At 43.6% G+C, this 24750-nt stretch overlaps 1 protein-coding gene across 1 annotated transcript in view; it reads right to left on the bottom strand.

Moving 5' to 3' along the window:
• LOC126412469 (uncharacterized) overlaps positions 1-24750 on the bottom strand; it is a 64616-nt gene that overhangs the window by 28207 nt on the left and 11659 nt on the right. Inside the window, exon 2 of the mRNA XM_050082080.1 lies at positions 6787-6894. Coding sequence (XP_049938037.1) covers positions 6787-6894 — 108 coding nt within the window. The remainder of the gene's footprint in view (positions 1-6786; positions 6895-24750) is intronic.

Raw genomic sequence — 24750 nt, 5'->3', positions numbered from 1 at the left:
AGGCCCCGGGAGTAGAACACATTCCATTAGAACTACTGACAGCCTTGGGAGAGCCAGTCCTGGCAAAACTCTACCACTGGGGAGCAAGATGTATGGGACCGGTGAAATACCCTCAGACTTAAAGAAGAATATAATAATTCCAGTCTCAAAGAAAGCAGGTATTGATAGATGTGAAAATTACCGAACTACCAGTTTAATATGTCACTGCTGCAAAATACTAACGCGAATTCCTTACAGACGAAACGAAAAACTGGTAGAAGCCGACCTCGGGGAAGATCAGTTTGGATTCCATAGAAATGTTGGAACACGTGAGGCAATACTGACTTTACGACTTAACTTAGAAGAAAGATTAAGGACTGGCAAACCTACTTTTCTATCATTTGCAGACTTAGAGAAAGCTTTTCACAATGTTGACTGGAATACTCTCTTTCAGATTCTAAAGGCGTCAGGGGTAAAATACAGGGAGCGAAAGGCTATTTACAATTTTTACAGGAACCTGATGGCAGTTAAAAGAGTCGAGGGACATGAAAGGAAAGCAGTGGTTAGGAAGGGAGTGAGACAGGGTTGTAGCCTCTCCCCGATGTTATTCAATCTGTATATTGAGCAAGCAGTAAAGGAAACAAAAGAAAAATTCGGAGTAGGTATTAAAATCCAGGGAGAAGAAGTAAAAACTTTGAGATTCGCCGATGACATTGTAATTCTATCAGAGACAGCAATGGACTTGGAAGAGCAGTTGAGTGGAATGGACAGTGTCTTGAAAGGAGTATTAAGATGAACATCAACAAAAGCAAAACGAGGATAATGGAATGTAGTCAAATTAAGTCGGAGTATGCTCAAGGAATTAGATTAAGAAATGAGACACTTAAAGTAGTAATGGAGTTTTGCTATTTGGGGAGCAAAATAACTGATGATGGTCGAAGTAGAGAAGATATAAAACGTAGACTGGCAATGGCAAGGAAAGCGTTGCTGAAGAAGAGAAATTTGTTAACATCGAATATAGATTTAAGTGTCAGGAAGCCGCTTGTGAAAGTATTTGTATGGATTGTAGCCATGTATGGAAGTGAAACGTAGACGATAAATAGTTTGGACAAGAAGAGAATAGAAGCTTTCGAAATGTGGTGCTACAGAAGAACGCTGAAGATTAGATGTGTAGATCACATAACTAATGAGGAGGTATTGAATAGAATTGGGGAGGAGTTTGTGACAAGAAGAAGGCACCGGTTGGTAGGACATGTTCTGAGGCATCAGGGGATCACAAATTTAACACTGGAGCGCAGCGTGGAGCGTAAAAATCGTAGAGGGAGACCAAGATATGTATACACTAAGCATGAAACATGGACCTTGCCTTTGGTGGGGAGGCTTGTGTGCCTCAGCAATACAGATGGCCGTACCGTAGGTGCAACCACAACGGAGGGGTATCTGTTGAGAGGCCAGACAAACGTGTGGTTCCTGAAGAGGGGCCGCAGCCTTTTCAGTAGTTGCAGGGGCAACAGTCTGGATGATTGATTGATCTGGATAAACTACAGCCGTCATTTTCCCGAGGGTATGCAGCTTTACTGCAAGGTTAAATGATGATGGCGTTCTCTTGGGTAAAATATTCCGGAGGTAAAATGGTCCCCCATTCGGATCACCGGGTGGGGACTACTCAAGAGGACGTAGTTATCACGAGAAAGAAACCTGTCGTTCTACGAATCGGAGCGAGGAATGTCAGATCCCTTAATCGGGCAGGCAGGTTAGATACTTTAAAAAGGGAACTGGATAGGTTGAAGTTAGATTTAGTGGGAATTAGTGAAGATCGGTGGCAGGAGGAGCAAGACTTTTGGTCAGGTGAATACGGGGTTATAAATACAAAATCAAATAGGGGTAATGCCGGAGTAGGTTTAATAATGAATAAAAAATAGGAGTGCGAGTAAGCTACAACCAACAGCATAGTGAGCGCATTATTGTGGCCAAGATAGATACAAAGCCCATGCCTACTACAGTAGTACAAGTTTATATGTCAACTAGCTCTGCAGATGATGAAGAAATTGATGAAATGTATGATGACATGAAAGAAATTATTCAGGTAGTGAAGGGAGACAAAAATTTAATAGTCATGGGTGACTGGAATTCGAGAGTAGGAAAAGGGAGAGAAGGAAACATAGTGGGTGAAAATGGATTGGGGGAGAGAAATGAAAGAGGAAGCCGTCTGGTAGAATTTTGCACAGAGCATAACCTAATCATAGCTAACATTTGGTTCAAGAATCATGAAAGAAGGTTGTATACATGGAATAATCCTGGACATACTAGAAGGTATCAGGTAGATTATATAATGGCATGACAGAGATTTAGGAAGTAGGTTTTAAGTTGTAAGACACATCCAGGGGCAGATGTGGACTCTGACCACAATCTATTGGTTATGAACTGTAGATTAAAACTGAAGAAACTGCAAAACGGTGGCAATTTAAGGAGATGGGATCTGGATAAATTGAAAGAACCAGAGGTTGTACAGAGTTTCAGGGAGAGCATAAGGGAACAATTGACAGGAATGGGGGAAAGAAATACAGTAGAAAAAGAATGGGTAGCTCTGAGGGATGAAGTAGTGAAGGCAGCAGACGATCAAGTAGGTAAAAAGACGAGGGCTAGTAGAAATCCTTGTGTAACAGAAGAAATATTGAATTTAATTGATGAAAGGAGAAAATATAAAAACGCAGTAAATGAAGCAGGCAAAACGGAATACATACGTCTCAAAAATGAGATCGACAGGAAGTGCAAAATGGTTAAGCAGGGATGGCTAGAGGATAAATGTAAGGATGTAGAGGCTTATCTCACTAGGGGTAAGGTAGATATTGCGTACAGGAAAATTAAAGAGACCTTTGGAGAACAGAGAACCACTTGTATGAATATCAAGAGCTCAGATGGAAACCCAGTTCTAAGCAAAGAAGGGAAAGCAGAAAGGTGGAAGGAGTATATAGAGGGTCTATACAAGGGCGATGTATTTGGGGACAGTATTATGGAAATGGAATAGCATGTAGATGAAGATGAAATGGGAGATACGGAACTGAGATAGGCGAAATACCTTCAGACTTCAAGAAGAATATAATAATTCCAATCCCAAAGAAAGCAGGTGTTGACAGATGTGAAAATTACCGAACTATCAGTTTATTAAGTCACAGTTGCAAAATACTAACGCGAATTCTTTACAGACGAATGGAAAAACTGGTAGAAGCCGACCTCGGGGAAGATCAGTTTGGATTCCGCAGAGATGTTGGAACGCGTGAGGCAATACTGACTCTACGACTTATCTTAGAAAATAGATTAAGGAAAGGCAAACCTACATTTCTAGCATTTGTAGACTTAGAGAAAGCTTTTGACAATGTTGACTGGAATACTCTCTTTCAAATTCTAAAGGTGGCAGGGGTAAAATACAGGTAGCGAAAGGCTATTTACAATTTTACAGAAACCAGAAGGCAGTTATAAGAGTCGAGGGACATGAAAGGGAAGCTGTGGTTGGGAAGGGAGTGAAACCGGGTTGTAGCCTGTCCCCGATGTTATTCGATCTGTATATCTCAAATCACTCTCAAACAAATGTTGAAAGCATAATAGTTTGTCACATAAGCTGCACACGAATCAACGCAACAGTTCCACAATCGCACAATTTTCTCTGTGCTCTATCATAACATACGTTTTTAACTTTTTTGAATTTGAGTTCCGTTTTGGAAGTTTTGGCTCCAGAATTCCTTCGTTGTAATATTGTTCATATCCGCTTATTAGTTGTTTTTTTCTGTGAAATGACTGTGTTGTAACAATTTGTCCATTTCATTTGGACTGTTGAGCTCCGTGGCCGTGGATAATGATATTTTACCATAAAAATACAGCGACCAGCCATTTTTTTAATGCGTTTTAGTTATGCCAATATGCATTTCGGGTTTGCACCCATCTTCAGCTGGAAAGATACATGTAATTTGCCAGCTGAAGATCGGTGCAACCCGAAATGCATATTGTCATAAATAAAACGCATTAAAAAAAGTGTCTGGTTGCTGTATTTTTATAGTAAAATGTGGCTATGTTGTATCGCGTCTGCTTTCACTATTCATAACATTTACTTGCGACGGTAATCTATTCACACCACATGACTCATATTCTATAACCAATTAATAGTTTGACAGTTGGCAACACTACAGAGAAAGAACAAACATTTGAATGACCGGACGGACAGTTCATAATTTTGCGAAAATATTGGCTGAAAGGAGTTTTCTACACACTTCGTCCTCTTTGATGTCCAATACTGTGACAACTTTACCAGTGCTCCCCTTCGCTCAATGTACTTCTTCAGCCCGAACCGCTTACAGTTTCTGTTGTGCCTCTTTTTCACAGTTCAGTACACTTTATTCCTGTTTTCATGCTTGATCTGTGTTCAGTTTTTGACAGGCTATCACTTGTCCATCTTACCACTACATCCGAAAGGGTTGCAATTGGGTGTTTCCCTTGTAAGTATGACTTATTAAAACCATGTCTCGGCTCTACTTAACTTACGTGGTATTAGGGTCATTACATTCTTCTTAAGGAATTATGCAGGATTAACTCTAAAAATGACTCAGGTAACCTGAGTAAGGCCAAAACAACAGAAAGCCGGTTTGCAATGGAGTATAAAATAAATAATATTCTAGAACATCAATACTATATATTTCAGTTTTTAATTTGTAGAAGTCAACAAAGTATGTCTGTACTAGGTTTGTAGTTGTGGATGTTGTAGTTTAGTGTCAGTACGCCGTGAGCAGAGACATACATTGCTGGACTGGCAATACCGTGTACAGTTTCAGTGTCGTCACTGAAGTCAACACTTTAAAATCGCAATATGGCGGCGACCGCAAAGGACGAGTAAACAGCTGTTTATTTACTGATAAAATACCCGTAAGAAAATACTACAACTACGTCACCTTTACAGTTTTGACTCAATGGTCAATACATGAGACGTGTTTGGCTGTGATTTTTCGTACTGAAGACCAAAGACACAAGGAAAGGAACGAGTCTCAATGCCAGCGTAACGAGAAACATCTCACATATTTTTGCTTTTGTTCCGTGTGGAGGCCTTAATAATGATATTGTATTTTATGTTATCTGAAATACTGGCATTGTTTAAATAGTTTGTGTAGATCAGTTAGGATTCCGTAGAAATGTTGGAACACGTGAGGTAATACTGACCCTACGACTTATCTTAGAAAATGGATTAAGGAAAGGCAAACCTACGCCTCTAGCATTTGTAGACTTAGAGAAAGCTTTTGAAAATGTTGACTGGAATACTCTCTTTCAAATTCTGAAGGTGGCAGGGGTAAAATACAGGGAGCGAAAGGCTATTTACAATTTGTACAGAAAGCAGATGGCAGTTATAAGAGTCGAGGGACAGGAAAGGGAAGCAGTGGTTGGGAAGGGAGTGAGACACGGTTGTAGCCTCTCCCCGATGTTATTCAATCTGTATTTTGGGCAAGCAGTAAAGGAAACAAAAGAAAAATTCGGAGTAGGTATTAAAATTCATGGAGAAGAAATAAAAACTTTGAGGTTCGCCGATGACATTGTAATTCTGTCAGAGACAGAAAAGGACTTGGAAGAGCAGTTGAACGGAATGGACAGTGTCTTGGAAGGAGGGTAAAGGTGAACATCAACAAAAGCAAAACGAGGATAATGGAATGTAGTCGAATTAAGTCGGGTGATGCTGCGGAATTAGATTAGGAAATGAGACACTGAAAGTAGTAAAGGAGTTTTGCTATTTGGGGAGCAAAATAACTGATGATGGTCGAAGTAGAGAGGATATAAAATGTATACTGGCAATGGTAAGGTAAGCGTTCCTGAAGAAGAGAAATTTGTTAACATCGAGTGTTGACTTAAGTATGAGGAAGTCGTTTGTGAAAGTATTTGTATGGAGTGTAGCCATGTATGGAAGTGACACATGGACGATAAATAGTTTGGACATGAAGAAACTAGAAGCTTTCGAAATGTGGTGCTACAGAAGAATGCCTAAGATTAGATGGGAAGATCATATAACACTAATGAGGAGGTATTGAATAGAATTGGGGAGAAGAGGAGCTTGTGGCACAACTTGACTAGAAGAAGGGATCGGTTGGTAGGACATGTTCTGAGGCACCAAGGGTCACCAATTTACTATTGGAGGGCACCGTGGAGGGTAAAAATCGTAGAGGGAGACCAAGAGATGAATACACTAAGCAGATTCAGAAGGATTTAGGTTGCAGTAGTTACTGGGAGATGAAGCAGCTTGCACAGGATCGAGTAGCATGGAGAGCTGCATCAAACCAGTCTCAGGACTGAAGACAACAACAACAACAACAACAACATATAGAATCAGGAGCTCAATAAATCTAGTATTAGCAGACGCAGCGTAATGATGTGTTTTTAACAAATTTTGATCAACTTTGACTTTCCTTCGAATAGAACGCCATTTACGAAAGTGCGCCTGTAAGTAGAATGCTCTATTTTTCGTTGACAGCAAGTGTCTTTATGCATTTGAGTGTTCAGTCTGCTATAAACCTGTGCGTATTCAGCTTGATGTTTTTCTCATAAAACTATTCTATCATGTATGTGTTAAACTCAAGTAGTACGTAAAAGTTTTCTGAACTGCAGAACTTGTTTACGACGCATCGTAAAGCTTAAGACGTCATTTCGTTGCAGAAAATCGTAGTAGTAGCATAAACAAACTTTTTGACGCTGTCGTTTTACCACACCAAACGTCAGGCTTCAGAAAAGATGTGACTTTACTAGTCTAGTAACGTATGTCTGTCGGGAGAAACTCACCATGGTAAATGGGAGCTGCTCTTCGGAGGCGGGTGGCAGCAAGCAGCTGGGTTCCCCCACCACAGCGGCGACACAAAGTAACGGCATCAACACGAGTAAGGCAGCCATCTGCAGGCAAACAGCAGGCGCACAGCGCAGATATTCACTGACTAACGACCCAACACCAACCACGTGAAAACTGTGTCATTGCAGTTCTTCAGGAAACAGTATATTGTACCTAATGCTTTTATGTATTTTGATTATAAACTTGGCGATTACAGATCGTAGTCGATTACGTATTGCAGTGGAAACTCGATTAACCGTCATCTTCGGGACCGTGGTCGTGACGGTTCAAATGGGTCTAAGCACTATGCGACTTAACTTCTGAGGTCATCAGTCGCCTAAAACTTAGAACTAATTAAACCTAACTAACCTAAGGACATCACACACATCCATGCCCGAGGCAGGATTCGAACCTGCGACCGTAGCGGTCGCGCGGTTCCAGGCTGAAGCGCCTAGAACCGCTCGGCCACCCCGGCCGGCTGGTCGTGACGGTTGAGCGAATAGACGGATAACAGAAACACTGTATTCCTCCAAAACATAACCTCAATCAATTATTTTATGTACAGACACATATCACTCTCACAGTAATATAATAATATTACGGAGCGAAAACAAATTAAACACGATTGTAATAGCAAATAAAACTATTTATTATATGATAACAACATCCGTACAGTAGCTACAAAAGTTGCAAAATACGTAATGTACAGTACTGTACTGTACTATAAACTTACAGGTGAAATAGTTTATCTAGCTTGGAAATAGTCAGTCAATTTCTTCTGCCTTTTTGATGTTCGAGCTTTCACCGCGGCAATATTTCGTATTTTTCGGAGCAGTAGTGCCTGCGTTGCGTTAGCCTCTTTTTGACTTTCAAACCATTCTATACACTTGGACAGCATTGTTTCGGCCTCTGAATGGTTAATACACTCCTGGAAATGGAAAAAAGAACACATTGACACCGGTGTGTCAGACCCACCATACTTGCTCCGGACACTGCGAGAGGGCTGTACAAGCAATGATCACACGCACGGCACAGCGGACACACCAGGAACCGCGGTGTTGGCCGTCGAATGGCGCTAGCTGCGCAGCATTTGTGCACCGCCGCCGTCAGTGTCAGCCAGTTTGCCGTGGCATACGGAGCTCCATCGCAGTCTTTAACACTGGTAGCATGCCGCGACAGCGTGGACGTGAACCGTATGTGCAGTTGACGGACTTTGAGCGAGGGCGTATAGTGGGCATGCGGGAGGCCGGGTGGACGTACCGCCGAATTGCTCAACACGTGGGGCGTGAGGTCTCCACAGTACATCGATGTTGTCGCCAGTGGTCGGCGGAAGGTGCACGTGCCCGTCGACCTGGGACCGGACCGCAGCGACGCACGGATGCACGGCAAGACCGTAGGATCCTACGCAGTGCCGTAGGGGACCGCACCGCCACTTCCCAGCAAATTAGGGACGCTGTTGCTCCTGGGGTATCGGCGAGGACCATTCGCAACCGTCTCCATAAAGCTGGGCTACGGTCCCGCACACCGTTAGGCCGTCTTCCGCTCACGCCCCAACATCGTGCAGCCCGCCTCCAGTGGTGTCGCGACAGGCGTGAATGGAGGGACGAATGGAGACGTGTCGTCTTCAGCGATGAGAGTCGCTTCTGCCTTGGTGCCAATGATGGTCGTATGCGTGTTTGGCGCCGTGCAGGTGAGCGCCACAATCAGGACTGCATACGACCGAGGCACACAGGGCCAACACCCGGCATCATGGTGTGGGGAGCGATCTCCTACACTGGCCGTACACCACTGGTGATCGTCGAGGGGACACTGAATAGTGCACGGTACATCCAAACCGTCATCGAACCCATCGTTCTACCATTCCTAGACCGGCAAGGGAACTTGCTGTTCCAACAGGACAATGCACGTCCGCATGTATCCCGTGCCACCCAACGTGCTCTAGAAGGTGTAAGTCAACTACTCTGGCCAGCAAGATCTCCGGATCTGTCCCCCACTGAGTATGTTTGGGACTGGATGAAGCGTCGTCTCACGCGGTCTGCACGTCCAGCACGAACGCTGGTCCAACTGAGGCGCCAGGTGGAAATGGCATGGCAAGCCGTTCCACAGGACTACATCCAGCATCTCTACGATCGTCTCCATGGGAGAATAGCAGCCTGCATTGCTGCGAAAGGTGGATATACACTGTACTAGTGCCGACATTGTGCATGCTCTGTTGCCTGTGTCTATGTGCCTGTGGTTCTGTCAGTGTGATCATGTGATGTATCTGACCCCAGGAATGTGTCAATAAAGTTTCCCCTTCCTGGGACAATGAATTCACGGTGTTCTTATTTCAATTTCCAGGAGTGTAGTTTGTTTTTCTTCATGGTTTGAACACTCGTCTTCATCAGCCCCTTCTTCTTCTTCTCTGGTGGCACATACGCTGCCAACAATTTCATCACTCCCTGATCCATGGGCTGTATAAGTGAAGTTGTGTTTGCTGGAAGGAAGAGACAAGTTATGTTGCCGTCATCACTCTTCATTTCACAAGTAGGGTGCGTTGAGGCATTATTTAATAGCAACAGCGCTTTCTGTGGCAACTTTTTTTCAGCCAAATGTGCTCTAACTTGAGGTACAAATTATTTGTGAAACCAGCCAGAAAAAATTGATTGATCCATCCAAGCACTCTTCTGGGCGTAGTACTGTGCAATTGTGCAGGGAGAGCATTCAAATTCAAATTCTTGAATGCACGAGGTTTCCTTCATTTCCCAATCACAAGTAGGGGTAGCCTATGATTGCCGGTCGCATTTGCGCAAACCATAGCAGTGATGCGATCTTTTTGTACTTTGAAACACGGAGCAGCTTTTTCAGAGAGTGATGTTATTGTCTTTTGTGGTAAAGCCTTCCAATGAAGCCCCGTTTCATCACAATTGTAAACTTGCTCCCTAACAAGATTCAATTCAGCCGTTTTTTCTTTAAATTGTTCCCGGAACTCAGCAATTACAGAGCTATCCGCGCTGAGTTTTTCTCCACTGATATCAAGTTGGCGAATGCCATGTCGAAATTTAAACTTGTCGAGCCATCCGATACTTGCCTTAAAAGACGAGTCACCATCAAGTTTGTTGTTCATTTCAACAGCCTTGGCCATTATTATAGGCCCTGAAAGTGGAATCCCCTGACTTCTTGCTTGTATAAACCATCGGTACATTGCAGTGTCCAATTTATCACATTTTGCAGGTTTCATTGTGTTTCTTGTTCGCACATCTCCATCCATGCTCTGCATTGTTGACACATGTTGTTCTATTTTATGAGCATCACGTTTTATATCGTTAACTGTTGTTCTTCCAATACCATAAATCAGCGCTACACTTGTCGCAGTTTCGCCCTTTCTTAAGAGTTTTATAATTTCAAGTTTTTGATTAAGTCCTAAAACAACACGTTTACGTTTTTCAGACATTTTATCAAGTCACTGTATCACACAAACCTGCACTAAATACGGTAGTGTAAAATATTAGTCAATAAAACTTATTCAAGTGCAAAACACGTAACAGCCCGCGAGATACACTGCGACAATTACAGTCTTCTCACCACAACTGGAAACCGATCCAGTGGTGACTATTGACTCACAAGTGAGACAAAGACAAGAAAAGGGAGAGATGTGTTAGCACGTCAACTGAAGGTCATATTTTATGTACCATTCTACGGCGGGCGGGCACATTCACTTCCCACTAAAATGGAGTAAATAAACAAAGCGAACGCGTCACTGCACCTTAGAGCATTCTGTTATTACAGTATTATTATGCTGTTACGGCAGTGACGGTTAACAGAAATTGACGGTTTAAAGAGTGACGGTTAATCGAGTTTATACTGTTTATAGGGAAACGAATAAATTAGTCGAAAGTGTAAATGAAGTCCCATGCTTCCTGACAGAGCGTATGGGAACGATGCGGGAGACCTGCACCGCTGTACTATGCTAGGTCCTAACGGAGGAGGTTTGCCGTTGCCTTCCTCCGAGCGTAATGGGGATGAATGATGATGACGAAGACGACACAACAACACCCAGTCATCTCGGGGCAGGTGAAAATCCCTGACCAAAAATGCGTAACAGCAGTAGGTATACAAATTATAAAATGAAATGACCTACTCATTCATTGTAATACTAAACCTGAACTGATAAAGTATTTTAGTTCCTGCTGCAAATTCAAGTCGCATTTATTTTTGTATTTGGAGGAGAATCTAAAATTGTTGAAGGAGCAACATAAACTTGTTGGTGGAAGAAACAAAGGGACATCTCAAATCCATTACACAATACTTTTTATCTTACCACTGTGAATCATTGATTGTTATCCTGACTCGAGATCCAACGGGTAACTGAAGTCATTTTAAAATAATCATGATCAACCTGAATGACTGATACGCTAAATATCAGAACTATTTTCTCCTCCCTTTCCTCCTCCACTTTCGCCCTCACTCTTACGAGTGTTAGCGACGTCCCAGTACCATTTGAACTCACTTTGGTTGAAGTTGCTCCAAACTTTGTAGCTTTGCACGTCGTTACTTCCAACCACCTACAGTCCATTTCCTCCAAGACTGTCACTAATCTCGATTATCATTGATCTGATGGTGACCACAAAAACTCTGGATTCAGCACTTAGTTCGGTTTTGACTACTTGTACAGTCGTGGACAAAACGAGCGGGACCCCTCGCTTTTTCGTTATGCTGATCAGCACAGCTTTAAAGTCTGCTACACAGCATAACAGTCAAGGCGACGAAGTGCTACCAACATACTATGCACAGGCGTGAAATTGAAAAACTATCCGAAATTTGTCAGACTGTTTTCAATCATGCGTAAGACTATATTAATACTGATTAGGGTGTTAACATCAACACCCATATATAAGATATAAATGAAAAAAGAAACACTAATTAGTATGAACTGCACTAATAAAAATAAATTTCAGCTTATCGAGATAACATAAGTGTTTTAGTAAGACAAAGTACCCCAGATCGTTACGAATTAGCAAAATATTATGCGCGTCCTGCCGCGAAATGGTCTGTGTCAACGTTCCGACCGGTCATACTGGATTACCGTTGCTGACCTACCATGAAAGTGTGCAAATTTAGCAATGCGTGAAGATTCATAACGAAATTCAGTTAAAAATCATTCAGTTCCACACTTAAGTCAATTCAGTCATTGACAGAAGCGGAAAAAGTAGACAGTAACAAGTGTGAAATTCTACAAGACTTTCTTATCGACGTCCACAGGGCGCCGGTACAGAATAAAGGTAGCAATAAAACGTATTAGCGGCGCGAGAATTTCTTAAAATTCCTTTACTGATAGTCTCCCTGCCTCCATCGAGATTAGAACCGAAAACAAAGCAGACCTCCCTTGCACTAGCAAACACCTTTCACTACACTAGCAGACAACCCAGGCAAACAGCCCTCTATTATTACCCCAGACGTGAATAAGCCGGCAATTTCGCAATGAAAATGGCAAAATGATCTGCAGTTTCTGTTACAGAGAGCTTGCTGGGCTCAAAAACATGAATTGTCTACCTTCATGTCACCGCTTATGTGACAATCATTCGGGGTGTTTATCGAAATAACATAAACTGTTAATAGCGAGTAAATTTAGTAGGATAATTCTGCACCACCCCAGGAAATAAACGGCGACGTAGCTGCCAAACGTATTCTACAATCTTTCGAATACTCCATTAGACGTGCCACAGCCAGAAAACGTTCATTAGCCGAAGTGTTCCTTAAGGCATCTAGCAATGGGAATGCTCGCACATCTAAAACGCGGTGGTATTAATAGTGGGATCTGAATTACCACTTGCATAGGCAAATGGATTTTATTTGCATTCTTGTAAACGTGATTTGGATCGAAAGCGTAGCTAAGGTTAATATGCTGATGTATCGATTGCAACTGGAACATTTCGAATAAAGAGCAAGGGAAGTTATTATGCGGCCCTCATCTTCAGTAACTATCTTCGTTGTTAGGACTTCGTCACGTAAATCGGTAAAAATGGAACGCTACTAGTCTCACTTTCTTGAACGTCTATCTGTCTACCCAACCCTTAAAACCCGTTTACCTCTAGCACGGGTGGACATAATAAGCGGAAATGTATCACACTTCGTGCAGTATACGGTCCCTTGGTGGTGTAAAAAAGTGAGATATGTCAACGCAATCAAAAGATACGGTCGTTTATATAAAGAACGTTTACGAGAAAGGTCAAAAAATGGCTCTAAGAACTATACCACCAAACTGCTTAGGTCATCAGTCTCCTAGATCTAGAACTACTTCAACCTACCTAACCTAACACACATCCATGGCCGGGGATGGATTCGAACTGACGGCGCAAGAAGCCGCGCAGTCCGCGATATGACGCCGTTGAGGGCACGGCTAACCAGCGCCGGCAAGCTGTTAATATCATCTGGTGTTACTGAAAAGTTATTCACTTCTGGTGAATGATTTTCTGCGCAGTTCATTTAAGAAAAAATAACTAAAATATATTTGATGTTACGGAAGAGGAACGACGCCTAATTCATTTCCCCTTGTCTTTATTCACGATGTTATATTCGCAATCTGAGCATACGTACTATCCATAACCACGCTTTAGATCCAACTCATAGTCACAGATATGCGAAATACAGCACATTGGTTTATACTTGAGGTGTTTCGTTTCCCACGAAGTGGTGCAGACGATGCTGTGGCATCTTCGAAGCGCGAGTTTCACCAGTGGTACCTCAGCTTATCAGCTGAGCGAACTAGCGTAGTATGTTGGTAGCACTTCGTCGCCTTGCCTGTTGTACTGTGTAGCAGACTTTAAAGCAGTGCGGATCAGCATAACGAAAAGGCGAGGGGTCTCGTTCGTTTTGTCCACGACTGTACATGTGAACGCTTCACACTAAGGTATAAACTCTAAGAGTGCTATATGTTTCTTAGCCGAGATATACCACATATCACTGTATATACACTCCTGGAAATTGAAATAAGAACACCGTGAACTCATTGTCCCAGGAAGGGGAAACTTTATTGACACATTCCTGGGGTCAGATACATCACATGATCACACTGACAGAACCACAGGCACATAGACACAGGCAACAGAGCATGCACAATGCCGGCACTAGTACAGTGTATATCCACCTTTCGCAGCAATGCAGGCTGCTATTCTCCCATGGAGACGATCGTAGAGATGCTGGATGTAGTCCTGTGGAACGGCTTGCCATGCCATTTCCACCTGGCGCCTCAGTTGGACTAGCGTTCGTGCTGGACGTGCAGACCGCGTGAGACGACGCTTCATCCAGTCCCAAACATGCTCAATGGGGGACAGATCCGGAGATCTTGCTGGCCAGGGTAGTTGACTTACACCTTCTAGAGCACGTTGGGTGGCACGGGATACATGCGGACGTGCATTGTCCTGTTGGAACAGCAAGTTCCCTTGCCGGTCTAGGAATGGTAGAATGATGGGTTCGATGACGGTTTGGATGTACCGTGCACTATTCAGTGTCCCCTCGACGATCACCAGTAGTGTACGGCCAGTGTAGGAGATCGCTCCCCACACCATGATGCCGGGTGTTGGCCCTGTGTGCCTCTGTCGTATGCAGTCCTGATTGTGGCGCTCACCTGCACAGCGCCAAACACGCATACGACCATCATTGGCACCAAGGCAGAAGCGACTCTCATCGCTGAAGACGACACGTCTCCATTCGTCCCTCCATTCACGCCTGTCGCGACACCACTGGAGGCGGGCTGCACGATGTTGGGGCGTGAGCGGAAGACGGCCTAACGGTGTGCGGGACCGTAGCCCTGTTTCATGGAGACGGTTGCGAATGGTCCTCGCCGATACCCCAGGAGCAACAGTGTCCCTAATTTGCTGGGTAGTGGCGGTGCGGTCCCCTACGGCACTGCGTAGGATCCTACGGTCTTGGCGTGCATCCGTGCGTCGCTGCGGTCCGGTCCCAGGTCGACGGGCACGTGCACCTTCCGCCGACCACTGGCGACAACATCGATGTACTGTGGAGACCTCACGCCCCACGTGTTGAGCAATTCGGCGGTACGTCCACCCGGCCTCCCGCATGCCCACTATACGCCCTCGCTCAAAGTCCGTCAACTGCACATACGGTTCACGTCCACGCTGTCGCGGCATGCTACCAGTGTTAAAGACTGCGATGGAGCTCCGTATGCCACGGCAAACTGGCTGACACTGACGGCGGCGGTGCACAAATGCTGCGCAGCTAGCGCTATTCGACGGCCAACACCGCGGTTCCTGGTGTGTCCGCTGTGCCGTGCGTGTGATCATTGCTTGTACAGCCCTCTCGCAGTGTCCGGAGCAAGTATGGTGGGTCTGACACACCGGTGTCAATGTGTTCTTTTTTTTTCATTTCCAGGAGTGTATATATACAGTGATAGTGAATGATGTAATGAAAACCTTTAATGTTGTAATTAATGTCGCAAATATTGAAATGTACCTAGTACACTAAATCACTGTTTATATGATTCGATGATATTTTTTCCTTCATATTTAGTTCAACTACGAAGTAAACCAAAATTGAAAGTATACATTCGAACGAACGCCATAAAAATTTTATCCTAATACCAGGTGGAAATAGGTTGGAATGGGAAATAGTTTGACACCTAATTAAAGTAGTTTAGTCCAATTTCTCATATAATAGAATCACAACACTATAGTAGATAATAGTTTTAAGGTGCAGAGCTTAAGAGGCTGTCTAGGATGATGACGCATACTTGTGCAAAGGCACTCCACTGAAGCAGCGAGTTTCACTAAGCACTAAGCTTCAAGCTGAACATTCGTTGCCAAAGAGAGGGCAGGTGAGGTTTCTAATCAGCAGACATTAGCACAAAGTATGGGTTAAGGCCCTTTTGCAATGTGTCAGGGAAAGAGTGCATGTGGCAAAATAGATGGTGATCCATCAGGCTGATCGGAAACATAGAATTGGAGAACTGTCGATACTGTTAGAGTGAACTTAGCTGTGTACAGCACCGGCTTCCGCCTTACAATTTGTTTAAAAATCATGACCAAAAACATGAATATTACCTCTTAGTAATACCAAAAGCACCGGTTAATGGTAGTGTGCAATGGTTAATGGTAGCAAGTGCGGATCGCACTGTCAACCAATCACTCACGAATTAAATGAGACTCTACGACCGTCAGCTTCAGGTATCAAGAGCTGTGCTATTTTCGGAGACTATCGGGGACTCGTCGATGAAATACCGTCTCTTGCACACTTCCGCGTTGGTTGATCGTAACCGAAAGAGCAACGCGGAATGGTTTCACCTTTGTACTTCAGTCATAGCGCCAGCTCTGAAAGCAGTGTAAATACGATAGGATGCTAACAGAACTTTATTGTATATGATATTTTGTTATGTAATCGTGAGCAAGTTAATCTTGAAAGGAAACACGCAAAGGACGAGGTGCCGAATAAATACAGCATTGTAAAGAAAAGTGTTCGCCATATGTGTGGTAGTTTGCCCGCATTCCAACCAAAATTATCTCTTCCATATGGCCAGCTTCCGAAGCAACTGAGCAGACGCCGAGCGGTGGGCAAGCGATTGTTTGCTGTAGTGACTTCACTAGTGGCTATATTACACAATCCCTCAACATTTTCTCTTTCTAATTATGTCTTAGGCTTTCCTCGTGACCCTGAAAAAGAGAATAACAACAACCTCCAGATTATTAGTAGCAAATCTTGTAGTAAGCGCGGAAGCAGAAGGCGTGGAGCTTTGATAGAGTACCTACTCAGTTACGTATGATCTGAGAACACAATTCTTCAACATAAACGTTACCTCTCTATTACGCCTGAAAGTTTGTTCGTAAAAATTCGTGAAGAGCTGAAGAGTCGTGGCCTAGGGGATAAGTGGCATATATTCAGGTTTTAATCCTTGGACAGTTCATGAACTTTTTCGGTAATTTACGGCTTCCACGAACCTCTGCCAATGATCTGTATACGCGAAAAATGTAACTGCTCCATGGCTGGGAGTCTACGCTTGACTGTAGGTTTCCGCATAACAGCCTGGGTAAACAAAGTTAAACGTCGTAGAAAGGCAGGGGCATTCCATCGCCATCAGGAGTGTTGAAATGTGTGTGAATTCCTAAGGGACAAAACTGCTGAGGTCATTTGTACCTAGACTTAAACTAATTTATGCTAAGAACAACACACACAACCATGCCCGAGGGAGGATTCGGACCTCCGGCGGGAGCGGCGGTGCAATCCGTGATATGGCGCTTTAAACCGCGCGGTCACACCGTGCAGCACGTCAACCGAAGCATTTCTGTTCTGTGTGTCGTGTCTGTTCTTTCGGAGATGTCCGAATCATGTAATAGTACCATATTATCACACATATTGTAATATACACGCTTTGACGGTATTTCATGACATTTTCAGCAGGATGCACGCTAGGTCGCCATGTTGCGGGGATAATGTTAATGATGGTAGGAATTACAATGGTGGACAGCAAAGTACTGTGCAACAAGTGTGGAATTTGGTTTGGAGGGAAGCGTGCTCGGATAGCCGAAGCAGTTGAGGCGACCGTTCGCACAATGTGGGAAATCAGGGTTCGAGTCCGAGTCCCACACAAATGTTCGCTTGTCGGAGCTGAATTATCACTGTGCCCTGATGTAGCTGACGTCTGAATTTCCCCTTCGCCACAAATATGAACAAGACTAATGGCAACTACAGTGCTCAGGGCAACCTTCGGACTGAAGGAAGAATTTTATGTAACAATTATTGTAAAGGAGCTTATAATAGAATTCATTGACACGGTAAAATTGACAATACTCCACCGAGCAATAATCTCTAGCCTTATTACAAGACAGTAGTGGCTCCAACATTCGCACTACTGAATCTTGTACATTTAACTCATTATACATTGACAGAAGCGGAACACTTAGACCCGGCAGCACCCAACTGCCTGTGGGAAACGTTGATTTACGTTTCATCCTCATGCGTGCTTATTTTCAATACAGAAAAACGCTGTTCCAACACAGGAAGAATGATGTGAGTACTTGGATGGCTGCTGAATGTGCCTAACGATACTGGCAATCTACAGGCGGAGACTGCAACACAGCATGCTCAGAGAACGTGGTCGTGCAGCTAGTCACCATCTTCCGGGTCCACAGCTCGTGGTCGTGCGGTAGCGTTCTCGCTTCCCGCGCCCGGGTTCCCGGGTTCGATTCCCGACGTTGTCAGGGATTTTCTCTGCCTCGTGATGACTGGGTGTTGTGTGATGTCCTTAGGTTAGTTAGGTTTAAGTAGTTCTAAGTTCTAGGGGACTGATGACCATAGATGTTAAGTCCCATAGTGCTCAGAGCCATTTGAACCATCTTCCGAACTTTGAGAAAGAATCATAGGCGTGAGAGTCACGGGAGAATCCCACTGCCAGATCACACAGAAAGCTGGTTGTAATGCAACGACTGCATAAGGAGTGTCATGGGCCCTTCCACAAGGACCGCACCACAAGTTCGGAGGACTGTTCGACTGGCTCTGACGAGCTAATGGACGAAACCACCGAAATCCTGGACGAGTTTTCTGACAGAGTGTCACCACGAACCTTTGGGAAAAAAATTGGTGGAAGCTGGGTGAAGATGTCGATTTGCCGTTGCAAATTTACTGCTGATCCCATACCTAAGACAACAGAGACTAGCATTGTGCAAAGTCACGGGTAACTGAGCCCTAGAGTGGCATTTTGCGTTGCCTCGCCTCTGTTTGTGATGGTCATATCGACGACGTCTTATCTGCAGATGACTTGGTGAATGGTCAAAGGAAGTAGTGTTTCTGTAGGTCCACACGCCTTAATCTCATGGAACCATTGTGTGTGGGGTTACTGGATACGACAACAGGACTGATTTGATACCATTGTAGAATGCATGCTGAATGATCGTAATGGTAAATTCTAATGTCACATCCTATGTTGAATGCTGTATTCCAGCAGCATAAAACAACACCCAGCACTGCTGTACATCCTAGAAATGCCATGAGAAATTTGCAGTTTCATTGTCTGACTGGCTCGGTCCTTTGATTCGACTAGATGCGACTAGAAGCTGTATTATGCTGACCTCCAGCCAGCAGACTGCTTGAGCAGATTTAGTATATGTTTCACTCTTGTCAAGAATTTCTCGAGACGCCATTTGGAGGCTGTTCGTTCTCACAACGAATACAAGAGTGTATTATAGCCTGTGGGGGTGCTACCTCCTAGTGATGTTAAGTATGGAAATCAGTTCTAGATAAAATTTAAAGAGGACGAGTTACTCTCTCACCTATTTTTCACATATGGAAAATTATTAAAGATTTTGTAACAATCTGATGCACCTTGAACGAGACTAGAAAGTTAACAGCCTGAGCAGATGCTGATGGAGCCTGGTAGGGAACAAAAAGGTTGAGGTATTTTTATGGTTCCTACTTCATAGAAACGGCATATTGGGAGTTGAAGTCAATTGGCGGCAAGCCTACCCCTTAGTAAATATTGCTGAACAGGCCCACAGCCTTACACTGCAGACACAGCAGCACCTCTTTGAAATAGGTCTCCAGCAGAACAATGCAGTGATACCTGCTGTGGCGTCAGCAGTACCTGGGCTGAGGGCTACGGTCTGAAGAAATGTGCCAACACAGTGGAGTTGTAAACTGGGCATTGTGTGCAGAGCCACACGCAATAAAAATTTTGTGTTCACCAAAAGTGCAGATAGGCCTATGAACCACTTCCATTGGCCACCTTGGTTGTATAAGAAAAATCAATCAATAATTTGTTTAGCATACTTTATGTCTATTTTGAAGAAAAATAAATGTTGTTACAAAACTAAAATTATGCCATTACAATCAACCACTTATATAGTCCCGCTAGGATTGCCTTTCAAAATCAAGCCGAATTCATGCATATTGTAAAAGTGGACTTGTGCAAATATGTATGTTCTATACCTCCAGCTAAACCACAGGCTCGATTTCAACCAAACATGGTACACACGTCACTTACTATTTGTAAAGCAACAGTGTGGCACTAAGAACCACCTATCACCTGGGAGGGGTAGGGGCGAGTGTGAAACAGAAGTCATTCTATATTCATCCAGTATTTGTGAATGAGAGCATTGTGTTAAACCCTTAGAGACTTTTTTCATTGACGCATCTCACGTAATGAAAGAAAAAACACTCATCACTTACTACTTTGTCGCTGTTCCTGCAGTAATACTGCTGCATCAGGCTTGACCTTTAATTTATTACCTCTTTACTGCTTTGTAACACATTTTGCAGAGATTATTCATATATAACACAGAATGTACCGGGAAAAATGACATGTAGTGCATGATGTATGTCGTCATAAACACTGAGATACATGAAAAACTGCCGCATCATGCATGGAATTTTAATTTATTACTTCTTTACTAGAAACACTGTTAGCAACACATTTCTCAGCCAGTATCCACATACAGTACTGGGTGTACCTGCAAAATTATATTATTGCACGACACACAGATCAGAAGACATGCCATCATAAGCATTGAACTATGTGAAAACGCAAGTACAGGATGCTATTCGCTACAGATACAGGTGACATACACGTGTAAATATGTAAGAAATACGTTAAACATACGTGAAATATATGTGACATGTGTATACAAGGACAAAACGATGGGTAAAAAGCTGCTGGCTCAATTTCAACAAAATTTGGTGCACACATAACTTACTATCGGGAAATAAATATTGTGGGGATATGATACAGTAATCTCCAACTGGTGGGAGTGATAAAGTGAAGAGAGAAGGGGGAGGAGAAGATGGGAAAACAGAGAGGGAAAGGACGAGCTGGTCACAGAGGGTAGAAGGACATGGGTAGAGAGGGGAGGAAGGGATGGTCAGAAAGGGAAGAGAAGGAACTGATAGAGAAATGAAAGACGAGGAGATGGACAGAAACAGGAGAAAATGGACAAAGAGAGGGGGAGGAAGAGATGGACAGATGCAGTAGGGTAGGAGGAGATGGACAGAGAGGGGGAGGACAAAATCAACAGAGGCAGGAAAGTGAAGGAGAGGACGGAGACAGAAGGACGAGGATGTGGGCAGAGAGACTGCAGGAGCAAGGAGACAGTGAGATGAGGAGATGGACAGACAAAGGGAAGAGGAGGAGATGGACAGAGAGTGGGGAGAGGAGGAGATGAACGGAGAAATGATATAGGTGATGGTGAGAGAGAGGAGGGATGATGTGATTGGCCATGAGAGGTGAGTTAACGGACACAGGGGAGGGATTGAGGAAGGAGATGGAAAATGAGAGGGGAAGTTGGATGGAATTACGGAGGTGAAAAGGAAGACTGAGGGGAAAGGAAGGAACTGGAGTAGAGGGAGAAGTAGGTGGACAGTGAGGGAAAGAGAAGGCGAACAGAGAATGGAGGAGCAGATAGATAGAGAGAGGAGGCAGGAGCTGATGAATAGAGAAAGGGGGGGGGAGCCAATGGACAGAGAGAAGTGCAGGAAGAGATGGACAGAGAGAAAGGAGTGGACACAGAGAGGGGGAGGAGAAGATGGACAGACGGGACAGGAGGAGATGGAGAGAGAAGGAGAGGGGAGATGGACTAATACAAGACAAGAATCAATACATGACCAGGTAATGCCAGGTGCTCAGCTGGTAATATTGTTTACATGTTGAACATCTCCACATAGTTGGATGAAGACCTGACTGGTGCTACGAGTTCGAAAAGGAGGAATGTAGGAACATCGTTGTTTCCAGTCAACAAAGAGCCTGTTATTGGACAAGGAGAAAAATTGTCTTTTCGAAATTCACATTGACGGCTACAGTCTTAACTACTTACGGAAATCACGGATAACATAGACAGGGATTTGAACGCGTTGCTGCCTCTGTATCACAAGGTCCCGGGTTCGATGTCTGGCCGTGTTGGGGATTTTCTCTGCCCGGGGACTGGGTGTTTGTGTTGTCCTCACCATTTCATGATCACGATCGTCATTCGCGTCAGTAGACTGTGTAAACAAACTGGACTGTGTAAAAATTGGAACTTTCTACGGGAGCTATAGACCGCGCAGTTGAGCGCCCCACGAACCAAACGTCATCACCATCATCAGGGATTTGAAGCCCACTCCTTTGGAAAGCAAGTATAGCGTCTTAATCACGGCATCACCTGGCTGTGACATACTTGCGGTAGCTGAGTATGAGGTACCAAATGGCAATTAACTGTGGCCATTGATATATCACATAGTGTGTCCTTTTGCTGCAACGTTCCACCGTAAGCACAATTTCTTTTATACAACATAAAAGTTAGCTGTTTACCAATGGTGTAAGAACACTGTCGATTGCTGTACGGCCTAGTGCTGCAGTGGTTCAAATAGCCTCTGAATTCATACTACCAAGAGAAGAAAATATCCCTATCACAATTTATTCATACGTAAGGCATCCATGATCATTATTAGCTTTCATAAATGAGATGTGCAAGGGCCCGTTTAAACCTTACGGTAAGGAAACAGTTTATTACTTCGTATTTTTCAAAATACTGCCTGCGAAGAGGTAAAGTTCTTGAAAAACGACGCACGATATGCCACGAAAAACAATTATTTAGTGATATACGTTAACTCTATAGCGCCTAGCGTTTAAGTAAGGAAAATCTCTTTTTCTTAGACAGGATTAACTCTAGGCTACAAGACACAACTTAATTAGTCATAGTTTCTCAAATATGTTGAACATTGTCTCTCTGATTTAAAGAAATTTAAATGCACACAAATCGGGTTTCTCTTGTACACTCGATAAAATAAAATTCCAATTAAAATGACTAAAGGAACAGCTTGAATATTTAATAACAAAATTAGAGTTATTGCACTAGTTGGAAGGGTTAGCTACTTGCAGAATTCCAAGAACTACTTCTGACCGTAAATCCAAAAACAATGAAGCTTATGGTAGAGTATCAGAAAGAAATGTTTGGAAGCAGTTCTGCACTTGATGTCTAAGGAAGAAACTAAACACAATCTTTGAATCTGGTGACATTCTAATGCCGGAATACGATATGTCACACGGAAGGAAGTTACTCGCAGAGAACTTACTCATACCTGTATAAGTTCGTAATTTTCAACGACCAGTATTAATTTGAATAATAACCTTTTGGTAGGACGTTTCATTACAAAACATTAAAACAACTTCAAAACAGACCTGTCGACCCACTTGGCCACGGTGATCGTCAGTTTACTTAACAATCGCAGTCTGATACCAAAAAACGTTTTATTGAGATTCATATTCACATGGCGTTGCCAACGAAATAACGGTCAGCTCACAACTACGAGACAAAAAAAACTTACTGTTAGCGATTCACAGTTGCCGATCCACCTCTGGCTGCCACGAATCGTCGGAACCCATTTATATGTCAGCAGTAAGTAGGGAGGCGGTTCTCCCTGTCGAGTTACGAGGACGCTAAATTGCTTATTAGTATCCTCTGCTACAAACGGGTTGCAGCCGTTTGAAAAAGTTATACATGTACCATACTGTCTATTTTATTTTACATACTATATGCCTTATAAGACATGTTTTTCATCACTTTTTTTTTATTTGATTGGAGGAATTAACCAAAATATCAGTTGACTTCGACCGAAGGTATTATATCCAGTTTATAGAGTAGCTTTACAGAGCATAATATCAAAAAGTTTCCGGTATGCCAATCAGAAAAAATCGCCGTGAGCATTGTGGAAATTGTCACACCCATGCTTCTGATTGAGTGTACTCATTTGGTAAAAACACCGTGCCCTGCTGCGTGAAGAAGTCCTTAACTGCCTGCTGCACATTCTCCTACGACAGGAATGGTCGACCTTTCAAGGCCTCTTTTTAGGGACCGAAGGTGTTATAATCGCGTTGGAAAAGATCAGGACTATAGGGTTTGTGGTACAGTGTCTCCCACCTGATCCGGCCCACCTTCTTCGTACCTTCTGGCCTCCTAGACCGACCGCCGTCCCGTGTCGAAGCGTGACCAACAGGGAACTAGGAGCTCCATTCCACAACACTGGTTTTCGACAGACATGCTGTCCCAAACACATTTTCCATTTTCTATCCGATCTCTACCGGTGTTTATCCTTCGGAGCCAAGGAAGGAATAGCAGCACGTTGGTTCTGTTTGGACGCATTTGGTAATAGTGTCGCCGTAGTCCGTATTTCAGCGTTTACTACACGTTTGTCGGAAGGCCAAGAACGCCACACTAATCCCTTGCATTTATGTCAGTGCTTATACAGAGTGTTACAAAAAGGTACGGCCAAACTTTCAGAAAACATTCCTCACACACAAATAAAGAAAAGATGTTATGTGGACATGTGTCCGGAAACGCTTCATTTCCATGTTAGAGCTTATTTTAGTTTCGTCAGTATGTACGGTACTTCCTCGATTCACCGCCATGATTTCATACGGGATACCCTACCTGTGCTGTTAGAACATGTGCCTTTACAAGTACGACACAACATGTGGTTCGTGCACGATGGAGCTCCTGCACATTTCAGTCAAAGTGTTCGTACGCTTCTCAACAACACATTCGGTGACCGATGGATTGGTAGAGGCGGACCAACTCCATGGCCTCCACGCTCTCCTGACCTCAACCCTCTTGACTTTCATTTATGGGGGCATTTGAAAGCTCTTGTCTACGCAACCCCGGTACCAAATGTATAGACTCTTCGTGCTCGTATTGTGGACGGCTGTGATACAATACGCCATTCACTAGGTCTGCATCAGCGCATCAGGCATTCCATGCGACGGAGGGCGGATGCATGTATCCTCGCTAACGAAGGACATTTTGAACATTTCCTGTAACAAAGTGTTTGAAGTCACGCTGGTACGTTCTGTTGCTGTGTGTTTCCATTCCATGATTAATGTGATTTGAAGAGGAGTAATAAAATGAGCTCTAACATGGAAAGTAAGCGTTTCTGGACACATGTCCACATAACATATTTTCTTTCTTTGTGTG

The sequence above is a fragment of the Schistocerca serialis genome, chromosome 7 (genome assembly GCF_023864345.2).
Source record: "Schistocerca serialis cubense isolate TAMUIC-IGC-003099 chromosome 7, iqSchSeri2.2, whole genome shotgun sequence".
Classification (NCBI taxonomy): Eukaryota; Metazoa; Arthropoda; class Insecta; order Orthoptera; family Acrididae; genus Schistocerca; species Schistocerca serialis.
This window is presented reverse-complemented; position numbering and strand designations above follow the sequence as displayed.